This window comes from Apis dorsata, unplaced genomic scaffold (assembly GCF_000469605.1).
Source record: "Apis dorsata unplaced genomic scaffold, Apis dorsata 1.3 scaffold_88, whole genome shotgun sequence".
Taxonomy (NCBI): Eukaryota; Metazoa; Arthropoda; class Insecta; order Hymenoptera; family Apidae; genus Apis; species Apis dorsata.
This window is the reverse complement of record NW_006263386.1, coordinates 581,301-599,691: the sequence shown is the minus strand read 5'-3', so window position 1 is coordinate 599,691 and position 18,391 is coordinate 581,301. Positions and strand designations below refer to the sequence as shown.

The 18,391-nt window shown below is 29.9% G+C and overlaps 1 protein-coding gene across 1 annotated transcript in view; it reads left to right on the top strand.

Moving 5' to 3' along the window:
- The first annotated feature begins 9,610 nt into the window (after positions 1-9,610).
- The window catches only part of LOC102673319 (zinc finger and SCAN domain-containing protein 22-like), a 29,003-nt gene continuing 20,222 nt past the window's right edge, over positions 9,611-18,391 (top strand). The window contains exons 1-4 of the mRNA XM_006611449.2: positions 9,611-10,028; positions 13,128-13,436; positions 14,250-14,471; positions 16,150-16,367. Coding sequence (XP_006611512.1) covers positions 10,022-10,028; positions 13,128-13,436; positions 14,250-14,471; positions 16,150-16,367 — 756 coding nt within the window. The 5' untranslated portion in view covers positions 9,611-10,021. The remainder of the gene's footprint in view (positions 10,029-13,127; positions 13,437-14,249; positions 14,472-16,149; positions 16,368-18,391) is intronic.

Sequence of the window (18,391 nt, the reverse complement as noted above, 5' to 3'; positions counted from 1 at the left end):
GAGGCGAAGGGCTGACACGTGTGTGTGGTGCTCGTTCATCCCCTGCAGGGTGATTAAATGAAGCACCACGATTCACAGAGGGAACCAACCGTAAAACACTGTTGCGTTCTCACTGTCCCACACTTAATTCCCGAAACTTTAACCGACGACGGTTAAAATGACCAAAGTGTGTACCTTTATATCCACTATATTTTCAAAGAACTATGATGCAACTTATTAAATATTAGATCTTATATTGATTTATTTTTATATTAGAAGATTAATGTATTGTGAACATATATTTAGAGAAATTTATATAATTTATTAAAGAAAAATTTTGAGGTTAGGTAAATCTTAAATATATGATTGGTTAAATATTATATATAATAGAAATTTACCACAAAAAGAATTGACATTTGAAACATTTCGTATTTAATTAAAGATAAATGTATCTATATTATTTTAAGTTAGATTATCGTTAGTTATCGTAAGTTAGATTAACAAAAAATAAAAAAATATCGTCAATAAGTATAATTTAAATTTTTCTACCGCCATTTTTATTGTCGTGAGCCACGTGATGCAAATAAAGTTATTATCTCATCAGTCTTGCAACGTAATAGTCTTCATATTTCAGAAATTATTCATTAAATGTTTTACAGCAAGCAGTAAGTGAGCTGGTAGATCGTTTTATACCATTCGTCGACTTATTTCACACAACATCGAGTATTCGTTTTTTATTCTTTCTTCTTTATTATCATTGCTGCTTTATTACCGTCAGGGTCAAGTGAACGCAGTATTCCACACGGTGGATGATTTGTGTCAGCTCGTAAAATCGTGCGACCCGAGCAAACATTTACACCTGTTCTTAATCAACGTTAACATAAATATCCTTTAAGACGAGCTTGATATCAACTGACAGAATAAAACTTCAGATAAATAGCGATTTTTTGCAAGTAACTTGTACGTAACTTGTAAAAAAAAAATTAAATTTACGTAGAAATTTTTTTTTATAACATTTGTATAACATTTGAAGTCTGTCATTAATAAATTTCATGTCATTAAAATTTTTCTATTTGTAAATTAAATATTATAAATATTATGAATCAAAACGATGCTATAAATGATGTTATGAGCAAAATGGTTTTTGTTATTTATCGTTATAATTATACAATTTATTCTTTATTTATTCATTATCAATTTTTAGAATCATTTTTAAATTTTCTATAAATCTACTTTTTCTACCGAAATTTCATTCTATACATGGAATCGTCTCGACAGAGATTAAATTTGAGGTTAGGAACAAAAGTTTAAAAAACCGGCGACGTCAATAACCGGTAGGCGTGATAGAATCGGTGGCGTCCGCGAGGCCGATACACCTACACAAGGTATGCGAACACGCGGGTGTATAGCGCGTGTGCTTGCACGTTGCAGCTGCCCGGTGTCTGGTGTCCGCAGCGCGCGTGTAGGGACGCGTGCCCCGTATCTTCCGGCGCGGCGCGGCGAGCGCAGTGACGTCAACGCGCACACGCACGCCGTATGTAGTACATACGTAAACACGGTGAACGAGAAACATGCGCACAGCCTCTTGAATAATGCATACCACGTCTCTCGAGCGAGGCCAGGATTTTCGGATGCTTCTGCGCCCGGCTCTTGAAAAATGTTGGCCCGATGAACTATCGTCGAAATATTCTTTTTTGCGTCGCCAACACCTCGTTACAATGACGGATCATCATCGATTGGCAATCTCCTTTTCTTTCTTCCGTTTTTTCCTCTCGTGATCTTTTTTTAAAACGATCATATCGCGCGTACATGATTCTATCATTTTTGACAACTCACTTTATTTGGCTGCGCTTGCGTCTGCTAATCTTACAGGTAATCGTAAAATTAATGAACTTACATACGATAAGATGAGATTTGGACAACTCGTGTCTGATAGTCAACTCGAAGCTTTTGTTGGTTAGTTGATTGGTGTACCGTTAATATAGGGATCGGAACATGTCCGCAACATGTTAAATTCAGAATATATTAAATCCATATGCAAATTTTTGAGATATGATAAACAAAATATGCAATAAACAGAAAAAAAATCAATTTTTAATATTATAAAGGAATTTTTAATTAATAAAAATTTTTTATATAAAGGAAAAAAAGTATATCAACTTATATTTATTGAAATATATATAAATTTTAGTTAATAAGTTTTGTGAATTAATGGTTATATTTTTCATATTATCAAGAAGAAAGAATATACGATCAAAGAAAAGTTTGTAAATATACGAAAACTTATATTATAATTGCCATTTATACAAACATTTATCTTTATTTTTTCTACCTGCTTCCAAAAACTGTTCTTCCAAAACAAATAAAACCATTAAAGAACTTGATCGTGCATATCTTCTGTTTCGTACTTTTACATTTTCTCCATTAGTTGGAGCAATAAACATTTATTATTGGATGAAAGATCTTAAGAATCGATTGAAAAATCATTTGGCAGATAAAGATCATGAACGAGAATGATATACAAATGGTGGGGATAACGAAGAGAAATTGAAGATTCTGGTTGAAAAGAATTCAACGAACGAAATGAAAAAAAGATGGATGAATAAAGAGAACCAGAAGATAACCAGAGAAGAGAAAAAGAAGAAAAAAGAAAAGAGAAAATGAGAAAGATACAACATGAGAATAAGAAAAGGTAGGAGAGGGAGAATCGGAAGAGGGGATGCCAAGAAGAGGAAAAGAGAGGGAAAGGCGCGTGCTTTCTGTGAGAAATGTGGCGCGTGCCGGCGCGTGCCCCGTAGTCGCGTGCTGTCTGTCATTGGCGTAACACCAATGATTCGCGCCATTTTGTTCAAAGATCGAGAGAATATTAACGTAAATAATTAATTATACATCTTCATTTTTATCGAACTTACTTTCGAAGACACGAAATTACTTAAATTAAATTTCTTTCTATTTACTATTAAATGACACTATATTAAATTTAATTTACATTTAAGATATAGATATATATCTTATTACTTCTTTTATCATAATTATCACTTAATATTCAATAATTTATTCAATCTAATTTATTCAAAATTTTTATGATTTAGATTTTTAGATTTATTTTAAATTGTAATTAGGCAACGTATAATAAATATTTATGATCCATATCTAATAAAATGCAAAATACAAAATCAATCAATAATTCTAAATATTATTACAATCCTTATAACCGATCAAAAATATTTCCAAAACGTAAATATTCTAAATTAATATTTTTTTTGCAGTTGATTGCATACTTTCCTTCAAAAAAATGAAAGATGAAACTATCGAAACATAGATACAATCGACGATAATCCCGATCGTCGCTTAACATCGGGCTCGTAACAGCAATAACGGTGGAATGAACGATTTTCGGATTTGATAGAGTCCGTGGAACGCGAGCTCCGACATCTGGCGCCCGAATCAAAATCCGGTAATCGCGAAGCAACGGAAAGGCAGGTGATACGCCAATGGAGAATCCGCTTAGCGAGCAAGGGAAAGGGAAGCGTCGGGTGCGCTAGCTCCTCCGCATCGGGTGCACGTTCCGCTCGGTGCATCCTTGCCTGCATCCTTCGTGCACGCGCCTCCTTCGTCGTGCGTGACTCCTGCGTTCTCGATAGATTCTCGTTAGTTAATTTGTTGGAATCTTATAACCTGTTATAATGTCTAATCTAACGTTTAACTACATTTTCAGCAAATTTGCAAATTTAAATTTCATTCGATGGAATATTAAAGATTGTAACAAAATCTATGCATATAATATTGAGTGGAAATCAAATTCCTTTTTCTGCATATATTGTTATGTTTATATGTGGATATTAATGTATTGATTGATTCTCTTGCTTTTAAGATTATCAAGAAATTTATAAATATGTGTAAAAAGAAGCACACTATTGAAATTTATAATATTAAAATGATTTGAAATTTTTATTATAGAATAGTGCTTTATTATGTTAGAATATAAATATATTATAAAATATTTAACGTGAAATAAATTGTCTTTAAGAGTTTAACGAAAAAAATTCTTTTTTATCAATTATTGATAATAACAAAATCATATATTCTTTTCGATGTTTTTGTAAAATAATTAATATATTAAAATTTGAGATCTGTTTCAATATATTGTCTACTTATTATTATCAACATTGAATGTGAAAGTGTCCACTTAACGAGTAGATAACGGATTTTTTTCTTACCAACGAATTTTACGTAATATATTTACTACATTTTATCTTTCTTAAATGTAGTTACTTTCATACATCTTTTCAAAATGAGTTGATATAATTTCAGAGATAAATACACGAAACTTGAAATATGGTCAAAAATTAGCAAGAAAAAAAATGTCTATGTATGCGTGGCCAATAAAAATAACAGAATTACATGTGACAAGTGGAGTAACGAGTGTCCGAGGTCTTGAATGATTTCCGTGTTCATAGCCGCAGGGTGATGAGAAACGATCGTAACACGCGAACGTCAGTCCCGATCTGTCCATGTGTTAATAATTACACTTGTTCATTAATTGCCTTTCGAACACTTATTTTTTCTACCATTCACTCTTTAAGTGAAACGGAAGGATTTAAGGCCATTTCTTTTGAAACGGATCAATTTTTTCCTGTACCATTTCGATAAGAAGATACACGAGATATTTTACAATCAGTGTATCGATCTCTATAAAATCAGGCTACTTCTGAATTCTTAATAACTTTCACCATAAATGAAGATCAAATCGATGTCTTCATCGTCTTTTAAAAAAAAACACGGATGATTCTCAAATGGAACAAACAAAATTATTTCAAAAGAAATTTGTTTCAAATGTTTTTATGAGGATAACATTCAAATGATAATTTAAAAATAATAATTTCATCCTGAAAAATTTTTTGACAGAGGGTAACAAAGATACTCAGATGTTTTATTTTATTCCAAGAGTGCTAAGCAAAGATTTATTTCGCATAATAACTACCTATATACCTGATAGAACCCTTGAACAGAAAAGGTCTATAACTACAGTTATACAGATTGCAGATACATTTAGGCAGAATAACACAAATTCTTGATTAAATTATTATTTTGTTTATCATTTTTTACATTAATTGAGTCCAATATATATTAAATAAAAGCAAAGAACAGTTATATCTATATCTCAATCTCTTCAAAGAAAGAAAAAAATATTTAATTTGAAGAATTCAAAATTTTTAAACATTATATATTTATTATTATATTTAACTATCATGTTTTAAATATTTTATAGTAGTAAAGATCAATATTTTTAATAATGATAAAGTAGAGGATACGGAAATAACGAAAAGGGAAAAAAGATCGTACACACTGTTTCATTTCAGGCAATAATTATTAATCGTTATTTGGAACGGTATAACATCGAGATTTTTCCCGGGCGAAAGCTCTTTAATCTTCCGTCGAGATCCTCTGGATCGTTACGAAACGGTGCTTAAAATGCAGGTGCAAGGGAGAATACCTAATAGCGAGTGCAGCTTGAGGGATGAGGTCCACCATTAAAAGGAATAATTAACGAGTACCAGCAATTATCATGGAACAGCTTGCGCCCGCAACGTCAACCACGGTTGAAAATTTTTATCATTGATTTACTTTGTTAAGTATATAGATTTAAATTGGTCATAATCGTTGGTATTAACAAAAGAAAGTATAGAAAGTGTAGTCATTAAAAATAATAAGATAATTATAATTATAGAGTGGGAAAGAATATTGCTTTTTAATATATTAATGTGTTTTAATATTTATCTTTAGTTTGTAATGTAAATATCTATAAAATATCTCTTAAAAATCTATTAAAACGTTTATTACCAAATAAAATTATTTATTTTTCCTTTTATATGCTCTTCTGATTCTTCTTCTTCTTCTTTTTCTTACAATTATATTAACAACTTACTTGTCTGATTATCATCTTATTTATTTCTCGTTTCCTCTAATTTTATTTAAGCCACGCAATAATTTAAATATTATTTTTATTTATTTAAATCTGTATTTTTAAGTTTATATTTGCTTTCATTTTATTAAAATTCACTTTCATTGCAATTCTTCGTATTTTGAGTAATCTCTTTTCAAATAATAATAATTATAATAATTATATATAAAGTTAAGAAAATTACACGTAAAAATTGACTTTCGTTTCCACATTATACATTCGAATGGTTAGTTTTGAAAGATGCATCCTTTGTATTTCAGGTCGGAGTGAGTTATTCTATGAAAAAGATTTCAAGCATCCTTTCCAAATGGCAGGAAGGTTTGCGGTTGGACCGTGGGACATTCATTCATACGTTTTCGGATGTAAGCACGCAATGTGTCGAAATTGTCAAGGTACGTGCACATTTCAAAAATCAATGTTACAAAATTACCTATGTATTTTGCTCTTTTATAAAATGATTTTTCCTTTCCTTCATTTCTATATCGTATAAACAATTTCAATGTATTTAAAATTTTTATTATCTAACGAAAATTATATATCTTTGAATTACTTGACATATCATTTACCATTTCTTACTAAGATTTTTAATATTTAATAAATATATAATATTTTTACATTTGTATCCATTTTAAATAATTAGATTAAATATTTATATATCTATCTAAACATATTTAATATATTCGAAATCAATATCTCTTATATGTACATATAATTATTATCATTCATTTAGATTTCAAAATTTTCGAAATACACAAAAATAGCATAAAATTTCGAGATATGCAATTTCGAGTTTCCCAAGGTTTTACAATACATCTCTATTGAGTAATCTATGAGTGGTATTCTAATTACTTATTATATTTCTATCGGCATAGCATCCGCGAAACAATCACGAAGAAAAAAAAAAACGATCATTTATGCAATTGCACAATCAACCCAATGTACGAGTATCTATTTCCGTTCATCAGCCTCGCGGTCGGCTCCTCGCGCACGAAACGTTCAACGTTCCAGGCTCCTTTGATCGTTCATCCGGATGCGGTGGTCTCGTTGGAAGCACACGTTCGCCCGGGCGCACGCGCGTACCTTGGAGACATCGCAGGTGCAGTTACCTGCTGGTCGAGTTCTTTCTTCGTCCCTCCTACAGCAGCCAATTATGCAAGTTTCACTTATCCGAAGTTGCCAGGTAGCTCGTTATCGTGGGACCACGAGTGGGTTAAGGACATCGGGACCTGCTTTCAATACATTCTTCGCCACGCACTGCCTCGCCACGAAAGTGTATGTACTCTGTTTCCGATAATACACCGACTGCCTTCCTTTTCCTTCCTCTTCCCCTATTGTGTGATCCCTCGGCTTGGAAATTTTCTTTTGTCTCTTCCTTTGCACGTCTTCGTCTATTTCAAGGATCGATTCTTTGTTGGGAAAGTGGTGTTACCAGTGGTGTGTTTGTAACGGTTGATGCAATTTTGAAATATTCGTGGTGTAGGGTTGTAAGGATATGTGTGGAAATGAAGATCGTTTAAACGAGAATTTCTGTGTGAATCTGATCGTAGAATGTGGAGAATGTGGCGTGTTTTGTTACGAACTTGTTAGTATAAAATTAGAGAGTGATTAGATTTTATTGTTAATGTTAATTTTCCAATCTCTCAATTTGCATAATTAAATTATCTATATATATATCAAATGTTCACTTTGATTGATAAGATAAAAATTAATGATTCAGAACTAATGTTCATTGTAATTAGAAATTAAACTGTCTATATAAATTTTTTATTTCCTGTCATTTTTGCAGAATTTCAGAGTTAAATGAATATTTTGATATATTCAGAAATATTAATATCATACCAATTTAAAATATGATTTATATTTCAAATCATTTTTCTATTATATACTTTCCTGTCTTTGTATTTTTGATAATATTAAATTGATGAATAATATTAATATAATTATAAGTAAAATTTGTATATACTAATTTTTATACTTTTAAAATCGATTTTTCAAAGATGTCTAATAATTATTTAGTATCATCTGCTGCAAAAAATGATTAAATATTCAAAAAATAAAATAGCTTCGAAAAACCTATTTTCATTTCTTAGAATTATCACTAGACCTGACCTACATTGACGTGAAATTCATTGGACAATTACGAATACGTTCTCTTACTCAATAGATATATTTATTCATTGTACAATGTAAGTAGAAAGATATAAGGTTACAGATTGGTGACAACCTAATTTATATTCAACTAGAACGACGCGTACGATTATCGAAGGTGGACCCGCTTCTAGGAAGGCGGCCCAATAGAACGTGTCCGCTCGGCGCAGACGCACTGGCATCTCTCCTTCTTCGCGCGACCTCTACCGAATCAAATCTAACTTTGCGGCGTTAGTATGCGCGCGCACCTCTCTTGCGCCGCCGTTCCTGCTGCCTATTGGTCTTACTGAATCATTCCCGCTCTCTCTACTTACTGACAAATACGTAAGATCAACTAATCCATACACCATATACCTTTTCCATCCCGGTATCATGATTCGCCATTTCCTATTCACGCGTTGAAATCTTCTATTCAATTAGTTCGATAGTTAATCGAGGCTTTGAATTTAACTTTTTTTCGATGTTAAATTTATCGGTAATGATTTTAAGATAATTTGATCGAAGAATATTTACGAATATTGTTGTCAAATTATTCGAAAGTATTTAATTGAAATCTTTTTATTTATATAAATGATTATGAAAATGATAATTTGGAAATGAAATATATTAGATATTATAAAAACTGTATTTATAATAATTGTAGAGTTTTTCAACGAAATTTTATAATTTCTTCTTTTTCTATTAATATTACCGTGTTCTCAATTGTTTGAGAATTAATCACAGAGAAATTTTAATCTGTAAATTCTTTTTACATTATAATTTACATTAAACAAAAGAACAACTCCAAAATTATTAACAAAACTTTCCATTTTTAAATTCCCATTTCTAAATCGAATACGAATAAAGCAACATTATTTGGAAAATTTGATTCAATAATGATCAGTCAGCATTTTCAAAAACGGATTAAAACTTGTTTCCAAACTATTCTCTAATAATATTCCATTTACAATATCTTTTTAACTGCCATATTCTTAAATTTAAAAAAATCATTACATTTACTCTATATTCATCAAATATATCAGAAAATAAAAAAAAAAGTGATTCTCAAAAACGAAGTTCAACCTACGCATACGCGTGCAGCCGAAAGAGGAAGGAAGATTCTCCACCGCTTGTATCCTCTTTCGATCGAGAGGGGATGAAATAGCGGTTACCCCACCAGCACGCCACTTCACCGTGGGCTAATGTTAGCCGCGTGTGAGCCCGGTAGGCGTGGCCTCCAGGTAGCAAAGAGACGCGCAGGTGAGAAGAGAGAAACCCAAGCAGGTAAGCAGACTGCGACGCGCGCTCCACGCGAGACCGTGCGTGTACCCTCCTCGGCCAGACAGGGGTCAGTCAGGGTCCTGCTCTTAGCCAGGACGCTCCAAGAGCATCCTTCTGAAGATCGGCCAAGGGACAGATTACGAACTGCTTTACTCTTCTTCGATCATTGTATCTTCTCGATTCCGTTTCACTTGCTTATCCGTATCCATTTAAAGAAGAAAATTAATAATTATTATATAACTATTATAAAAGAAGAAATAGTAGGTCTTTAGTGAAGAAAATCAAAAAATTTATATTTGGAAGAAATATAGTGTTATCTAATAGTCCGTCATCCGTGGTTTGGAAAAGTGTTCTTCGTCTCGATTTTCATCTCGATTCGAACCGCTTTGGACGCGTGAACCGGAAACCGGGCAGCGACCTTGGCGAACCACGTGGAGGATCGCCAGGGAAGAGTCGATCTAGTGAATGGGAGAAACTGTACGTGTATTGGAACTGTCTGTGGATTTGATATTAATCGATTGATCGATTATTATCGATTGTGAGGATCGTTTGTGCTCGGATATCCAGGGATCTAGTGCCAGGGGTATAGAGGACAGAGGACTCGCTCTGTTCGCCTCCATGAACAATCGGAGGACTTAGAGGACTAATCGATCGACCAACTGAAAAGCAATGTGCGGTGAGTTTTTTTTTTTTTTTTTTTAGTTTTTTTTTTTTTTTAGTTTTTTTTTTTTTTTAGTTTTTTTTTTTTTTTTTTATTCATGAGTTTCTTGTTCATGTTTTGTTCGCGTGATAAAATTGATGGGTTGGCGAGAAGTGTATGATGCTGTTATGCAAAGAGACGAGTTATAGATTATACCGGTGATTGAGAAAATGAATTTCTCCTTCGTTTGAATTTATGATGAATTTTTATGGCCGACCTTGTGTTATTTCTGGTACTGGTAACTGAAACGTTGAGTAATGACGTTGAAGTTATCTTAACTTTTTTGTCGTGTTTTGAAAAATAAAGTGATTATAGCATTCCGAAAAAAGAAATGATGATACATTAGAAATTATTAAGCAAATTCTTGAAATATTCCTTTTATAATTATGGTTTTAAAAGGTATAATATATATACAATTATAATTAAAAAAAAATATATATTGAACTTAAGAGAAGAATTTTTAAATTTACCGCGTAATTTCAATTTCAAATTGATTTCCTTAATTCTTATGATATAAAAAAAGATATAGGAAAAACACAATCATTTTTTTCTGTATCAATAATCTAAAAACTATACATTTTATATTATGTTATTATACGATTACAACATGTGTACGAAATATTCTCTTAAGTCAAAAGCGGATAATAGTCTCAGATTAATCAGATTACTTTTTATTACTGAACTCTCACGTCATTGATTTTTTGACAGTGAAAAAACATTGATATTTAACTTGTCAATTTAAATTTTTAATTATTATTAATTTCTATTAATAAAATTTTCAACATTTTAAATTACAATGTTATAAACAAAATTTTTTTTACAATTTAAATAAATATATATATAATTTAATACTTGATATAATCTCAAAATTTATAAAAGAAAAATATAGAATACTCAAGAAGTATTCGTAATTTCAAAGAAAAAATAAAAAAAATAGATCAAATATAATCTTCATCATCCGCTTGTCTTTCGTTCCGATAAATTCAATTTATTCGAATTAAATAAATCAAGTGTTTGCATAATCCGTTTAATAATTTATACTTATATGCTAGATTTTTAGTGGACAGCTGTTTCTTGTCGACGATTAAAAATCTTTCGATTGCTTGGTCTCGGGGACGAAAACTGACGTTTGATTACTTGGACACTTGTTTATACATATTTTAATGAACCAAGAATTCGACGGTCTATTGAATCGATTCGGATCACGTTCGAGATTTCGTGTAAATTGACTTTGACGCTACTTTTTCCAGTTAATTAGTTGGCAAACAATGAATAGTCGAATCGATCGAAATATCTATTCTTCGCTCGAGAATGTTGACTTTCCTGTCTATTTCTAATCTTTTGTGGTGGAAAAAAAATATAGTTGAATAAAACACGATATAAAACTTGTATTAGAATTTTCTAAATACATAAATAAATATATATTTATCCGAGTTTTTAAAATATTATAAAAATATAAAAGTGATTCTCAATGATGAAATTTTCTCTTTTCAAAAATTACTTTTTTCTTATCTCCTTTTTCTAAATAGATATATTTTTTTTTTTTTTCATACTTTTTGTTATATGCATTATCTAACCTAATTACGATAAATATCTTGCTAAAAATTTTAAACAAAGCTTTTATAATAATAAAAATAATAAAATTCAAAGAAACATCATAGATCGTCAACGACCCACTTTGTCCACAGAAAGTTGAACATAATACGTCGAAGAGCCTCGTTTGTAGTTCAACGATAATTACAGTTATATTCATACATTTTTTTTCTTTTTTTTTTTTTTTTTAACGATATTAACAGTATGTAAGCAATGGTAAAACTGAGTCGATAAATAACGGTCGGTGATTGACATCGAGCTTGGACATTATGGCTCGTTATCTACGCAAAACAGGAACCATTCTACTACGTATATCTGACACAGACATGTTTGCAAATCGCATTACAGATTTATTCAAACAACACGATTATTAGACTGCGTAGAGGTATACGTTATCTATTACCTGAAAACCTTCGACTTCATGATTCATGTTTTCTTGCATGCTCGTATTTCTTTCATATCGTTTAAATAAGTATAATACGGAGGTGAAATAATTATTCTCGAATGATTTCTGATCTCTTTAATATATTTTATATCGAAAAATTTTTGCGTTATTATATTATTTTTAACATCGGATATATATACGTTATTATAAAATATTAACGCTGCAAAAGGTATATAAAAAGGGTTGAACGATTATCCTGTGATAGACCTTTATTTAAAAAACATAATGTACATTTTTCATAATCTATGTATAAAAACAATTCACGAGAATATCATAGTGTAATTTATTTTTACTTTGTTTTCGATTTTTATGCTTTAAAAGGATAGATGATGGATAGATGAGATCTTATTGATTGTCGGTTTATCGAAGCTCGCCGCGAATAAAGTTCGTCGAGCAATCACGCCCGTTTCAGCTTACGATCAGATTAGAGTTATGTCTCCCGGATGGATACGTGCACGCATGTTTCTACGATGTATAATTCACAGTTCTCGTTCGAGGGAGGAGCATGTTTGTGATTTTTCCTATAAATCTGATAACCGTGGCTGCCTATGATTCGCGAGAATAATACATTAACTCGGCTCGCATTTAAATATAATATAAATCTATTTTAAAGCAGAACAGATGCTATTTCTTTTTCTAATTTCTAACAATAACGGTGTTCTCTTTAATAATCGTTAGATGTTTTCATCATATTGATTAAAAATAGTAATTTATATCCTGTTATTAACTTGATAACAGATAAACGCTAATTGTAAAATAACAAAAATTAATAAGTTTTTTTAAAAATTATGTACAATGAAAGGATTAAATAATCCATCGAGGTAAAAAAGTATTAAATATCCAAGAAAATTTTTCTTTTTTTTTTTTATGAGAAAGAATTGGAAAAAAAATTGGAACTTGCTCATCATTCCACGACAAAAGAACTTTCTTTGGTTAAATTGATAATTATTTACCTCGTGATTATTAAACCTAATTTTTGAAGGAATTTCAAAATTTTGATAATCGAAAATAATAAAAATGACTGTAATGTCCATCAGAAGCGGTACCGCGAACTTGGTACATGAAACCGGAACTTCACTACAGCGCCATTGGAGTTCCGGCGGCCGCTTTATCACCCCCGGCCACACTTTCACCACCGAGCAGCCCAAGTGTCACTTCGCCTTGGAGTCCTGGCGCGGCCGGAAGCAGCCTGAGCGCCGCGACATCCTCCAATCCTTCCTCGGTTTCCACCACGAGCCTCGTTCAACCGACAACGGACCGTTTCAGCGCTTTCACCCTCGTCTCGACCTGTAATCCCGACTCGAGACTTCAGAATCTACCGTTGACCACCACAGCCGCCGCTCGAGGTAACACGTTCTATATCTATAAGAATGTCTTTCTTTTTAATGAGGGGAAAAGAAAAGAAATGTGAGAATTTAATTTTTATTCGTTAAAAATAATTTTTTTGCAAATATTTCGTGAATTTCATTGTACAATCGAATACAGAAGAAATGGATAATTTTAATTCACCAATTTTAAGTCTTAACAATTATTTGCATTTACTTGTATAATAACGTATAAATTTTATAAATTATTCGTTATTTTATTGTATATTTTTCTATCATAAAAGAAAAGACAGAATTTGTTTGATTACTTAATATAAAATCATATTGCAAATATTTATTTTATAAAAATAATTTAACTCATATATTTATTAAATATACATAAATTATAATGTTACATAGAATATTTATATAAGTGATTGGAATTATAATTCTTTATTTGATTTTTATTCGCTAATATTTAAAATAAATAAATCCCTCAATTTTCCTATTAATATTTCACATATACACTCATTTTATCTTTTTACCCAAACTTAGAATATCATTGATTATTATTTGCAATATTAGAAACGTAATTCGTGTCAATGAAATTATCCAAACTTAGAGAAGAAACATTTCTCCAATCCAAGAATTTCCTCAATCATAATATTTACATCCACTACAATCGAGGCAGAATAACACTTCTTATAATCGTACCACAATCGTTAACAAGTTTAGCCAATCCTGTTTGACTAAAAATAACCGTTTTTCTTTCCACCCACACCAGTTAATTAACCGTTGGCCAATGGAAAGGTGGGAGGTTGATAGGTTGGTTAATCGAAATTTCCTGGCTTTCAGAGATGCGTTGTGGTCTGATGTATGGGGGTTACGGGTCGACAGGGACCGCATGGTGGGCACGACACGTGAGTCTGCTGCTGCCTCATTCCCTGGTGTCACCCTCGAGGGTTACTAACCAGCAAACCACACCAGTTGCAAATTGCTCACTTATCCACCCAGAACCCTTGAACACCTCCAGAACTGGCTCACCACGAAGATGCACTCCGGAAAAAGCGAAATTCGGTGAGAATTTTAATTTATCTATTTGTTAGAATCAAAAGTTTTTTTTTCTTGTTATTTTTATTTTTATTGTTCAAGAAATTAAGTTTATAATAAGATATTCAACTTTCAAAATTTATCAAGTGGTAATATTGGAAAATTTATAACTAAAATTAAATTAAATTAAGGTTAAATAGATCATATATTTTTATAATTATAATATTAAAATGAATAATTAATGATTCTTTATAAAAAAAAAACAAAGTTGTTTTGAGTATTTTACAAATAAATGATTTAATATCATTTATTTTAAAAATATTTATATGAATTAAATAAAAATTGATGATAAATTTCTAATGAATTCTCTAAATCTTTGCATATAAATTACAACTAAAATTGTCCCAGTTTTTTGAATCATGATTTAACTTCATACTTTTAATAACATTTATATACGTATATGTTTGTATGTATATGTCATACGTGTATGAAGTATTGTAATTAATTTCAATTTCCTAAACTTAAAACTGTGAAATTTTAAATTGAATGTTCATTTTAGTCGAGTGCTAGTCATTTTGTTATTCGGTTGATAAGAATATAAAGTATATCATACATATTGAAGTATTTCTTTGTACTTTTAAGAAAAAATTAACAAAAGTAATTTTTATTATGAATCCTTTAATTAATATTTTTGTCATTTGACGATTGATTTCAATTTCTATCGATTAAATTAAATAAACGATTTTTTTTTACAAATCATATATTTTATATATTCCTTTATAAAAAAGAAAATTCAAAAATAAAGAAAAAAAATTGAAAAAAATAATTGAAATTCCACGTTGATCAATAATCAGATTTATCGCGTTTATCATAAAATCCCATCGAAGTCTGATTCCCACGAGATATTTCGACGCGACCGGTTGACGAAGGATCGTAAGAAATACGCGAAGGCCTTGAAAAAGAGGACAATTCGCCGACAATTTGGTCGTAAGTACAATAAGTAGATAATATCCTATTTCGTGAACACCACTTGGCGAACGACTCGGTTATCATAAACGTTTACGCATATCGTTATCGTCAAAAGTGGGAGGAAACTGTCTATTAAACCAATTATGAATCTTTTTCCTTAGTGAATATCGTATCGATTTCGATAATGGCCGGTGATTATGTGATTATATGCGAAACTTTTGCGCATTCTTCTTAAATGATAAGAAATTAATCATCTGATGAGATATTCGTTATTATATAAATATTATATAGATATGTAAAGTGCTTTTGTAATTAAATAGTTGGCGCCAAATTATTTATTATCAGATAGTTATTGTTGGAAAATGTTGGATAATTTATCGTTAAATATATGATTTTTTTTCGAGTTATAGAGAATAATATAGAAAAATAATTTTTTAAATTAATCTCATTTATTTATATTCTTTTTATTATTCGAAGAAAGAGTTTGTTCTCGAATGACTACTTATCGAATTAATTAAATTGCTTAACGATATAGGAAAATGATATTGAAATATTTTAATTATAAAGATAACGATAGAAAAGAAAAGAATTCGTTCAATAATTATTTAAAAAATTATTCGACACAAAAGATTTTCAAAATTTAAAATTGTTTTCTAAATATACTTCTTCTCGATCTTATACTTAAAACAAATATACTTAGAATAATGGAACAAATTCTTTTTAACATTATTTGCAGAAGAAGAAGCTCCATTGAATTTGAGTATCAAAGCAAACGATGTATCGTCCACCATAGGACGAAAAAGTGAAATTTGGTCGCCAGGAACGGTATGCGAGAGAGAAGCGAAGGAAACTAGGGTACCATCATCTAGGAGTCCATCCTCAACGCCTGTAATCACTCGGCCAATCCATCATTCACCGTTGACACCGCCTTCCTCTTCGGAAAGGACTTTCCAGGTATGTCCTCTTTTCCGTTATAATCTTATAAAAATAAAGCTCGAAGGATATTTTTGAGGAAGAAATAAGCACGTGTAATTAATTATTTGACAAATTTCTTTTCTTCATTTTCTGAAATACATCATTTTTTTTTTTTTTTAAGAATGAATTGTTTATCGATGGTATTGATAAACAATTATATATATAGATTATATATATATAAACAATTATATATAGATAGAATTAGATATATAGCAATAAATTTCTTATTAACAATATAACGAGAAGCTATTCTAAATCTAAATAAGTAAATTAAATCTAAATTTTAAATAAATAAAAGAGTAAAAGAAATAAAAAGAATAGTGAGTTTAACCTGGTTCGAATTGTCAAACAGTGAAGTTGTTGACAGTTTTTCGAGGAATGCTATGATACTATCACTCTAGGAAATCTTTACAAAACCTCCGTGTTCTGTTATATTCTCGGTTATCGATAATCGAAACCAAATAACGACTATTCGTTTTTTATATTCTCGCGTAGAATCTTTTTATGAGTTTCGTAAACACCCTACTTTAGCGTTTAACAGCCTCGAACTCATAAAAAAAATCGCGATCAAAGTTCTTGAATAGTAATTTCTTGAAAGATTTATTTCTTTTCTCATTTCTTTTTTATTTTTAGAAGAGGAAAATTGCTATATGAAATATTAAAATCAATTATATTAATATTAATATTTATTGTATAAGTAAAAGAATGTTCTTAATTTGAAATTGCTTTTAATAAAATTAATATTGATTTTTATTCAAAAAGAAGCATTAGTATAGATACATATTTAATTATTTTTATGATATTAATCATCTTTTTGTAATAGATTAAGAATATATAATAGATAGTCTATGTTTTATTATATAGGAATTTTAGTATATATTTTTGTCAAATTATAATATTTTTTTTTAATATTTTCGAATTTGTTTCATTTTAAAAGAGGTTTTTAAAACACAATGACAAAGACAATTTGTTGACAATCTTTTTTTGTTTGAATTTATATCTCTATCAGTATTGTCACTGCTTACGTATATATTCCCTTGTATAATAATCTTGTCACACATCTCTTTAGTCATTTTTCTTCTGGTAGATTCTGCCACTTTTGTCGTAGTTAAAATGAAAAAATGAAAAAGTGTTATCGCAACAAAAGCTTTTAAGTATCATTTAGGTTACGTATGCGTATTTGTTCGACATAAATTGACGTTAAATTATTTAAATACTGGAATAAGTATATGAAATTATAAGCGATAATAGAAAATAATATGAGTAAAAGATTCTTTAAAAAAAATAGTCTATCAATATTTTTCAATAAATAAAAAATATAATCTTTTTTATCGAAATTCCACAATTTTGAAAATTTTTCATTACAGTTTCTTATCCATATCGTTCTAGTAAAATAAACGAACTAATCGCTAAAATTATTAATTAATAATAATTAATAATAATAATTGATAATAATTAAAAATATTTGTCAATTTTCTGTCATTAAATCAAAAAATATCATAAATATCATACCATATCTATAACACATACTAATATTATTATAAAGAAACAAGGAAATTATAAATTACAAAAAAAATGATAAAAATAATAAGAAAAACAAATGTTTAATAATTATACAACATTATGAAACACTTACTAATTATTACGAATTAATATATAACGTTAAAACGTATTATCTTAAATGTTATTTCCATTTAATAATTCCTTTTATTCTGATTTCCTTCACATTCTATTCCATAATTTTATCCATTACGATAAATTTAAAAAATATTCCAATTTATCATAGAACTATACTCTTTCATTTTCTTTTTAGAAATTATTGTAACATTAAAAAGATAAATTCACAAATTAAACCATTAACTTTATATTTAAAATATACAATGCATCACACATATATATATATATATATATAAATATATCACGCATAGCATGAAAACATCCTTAAGCCAATATTCCATCTTGCAATCTCTCTTTTCAATATCACACACAGGACTACTTTCCCC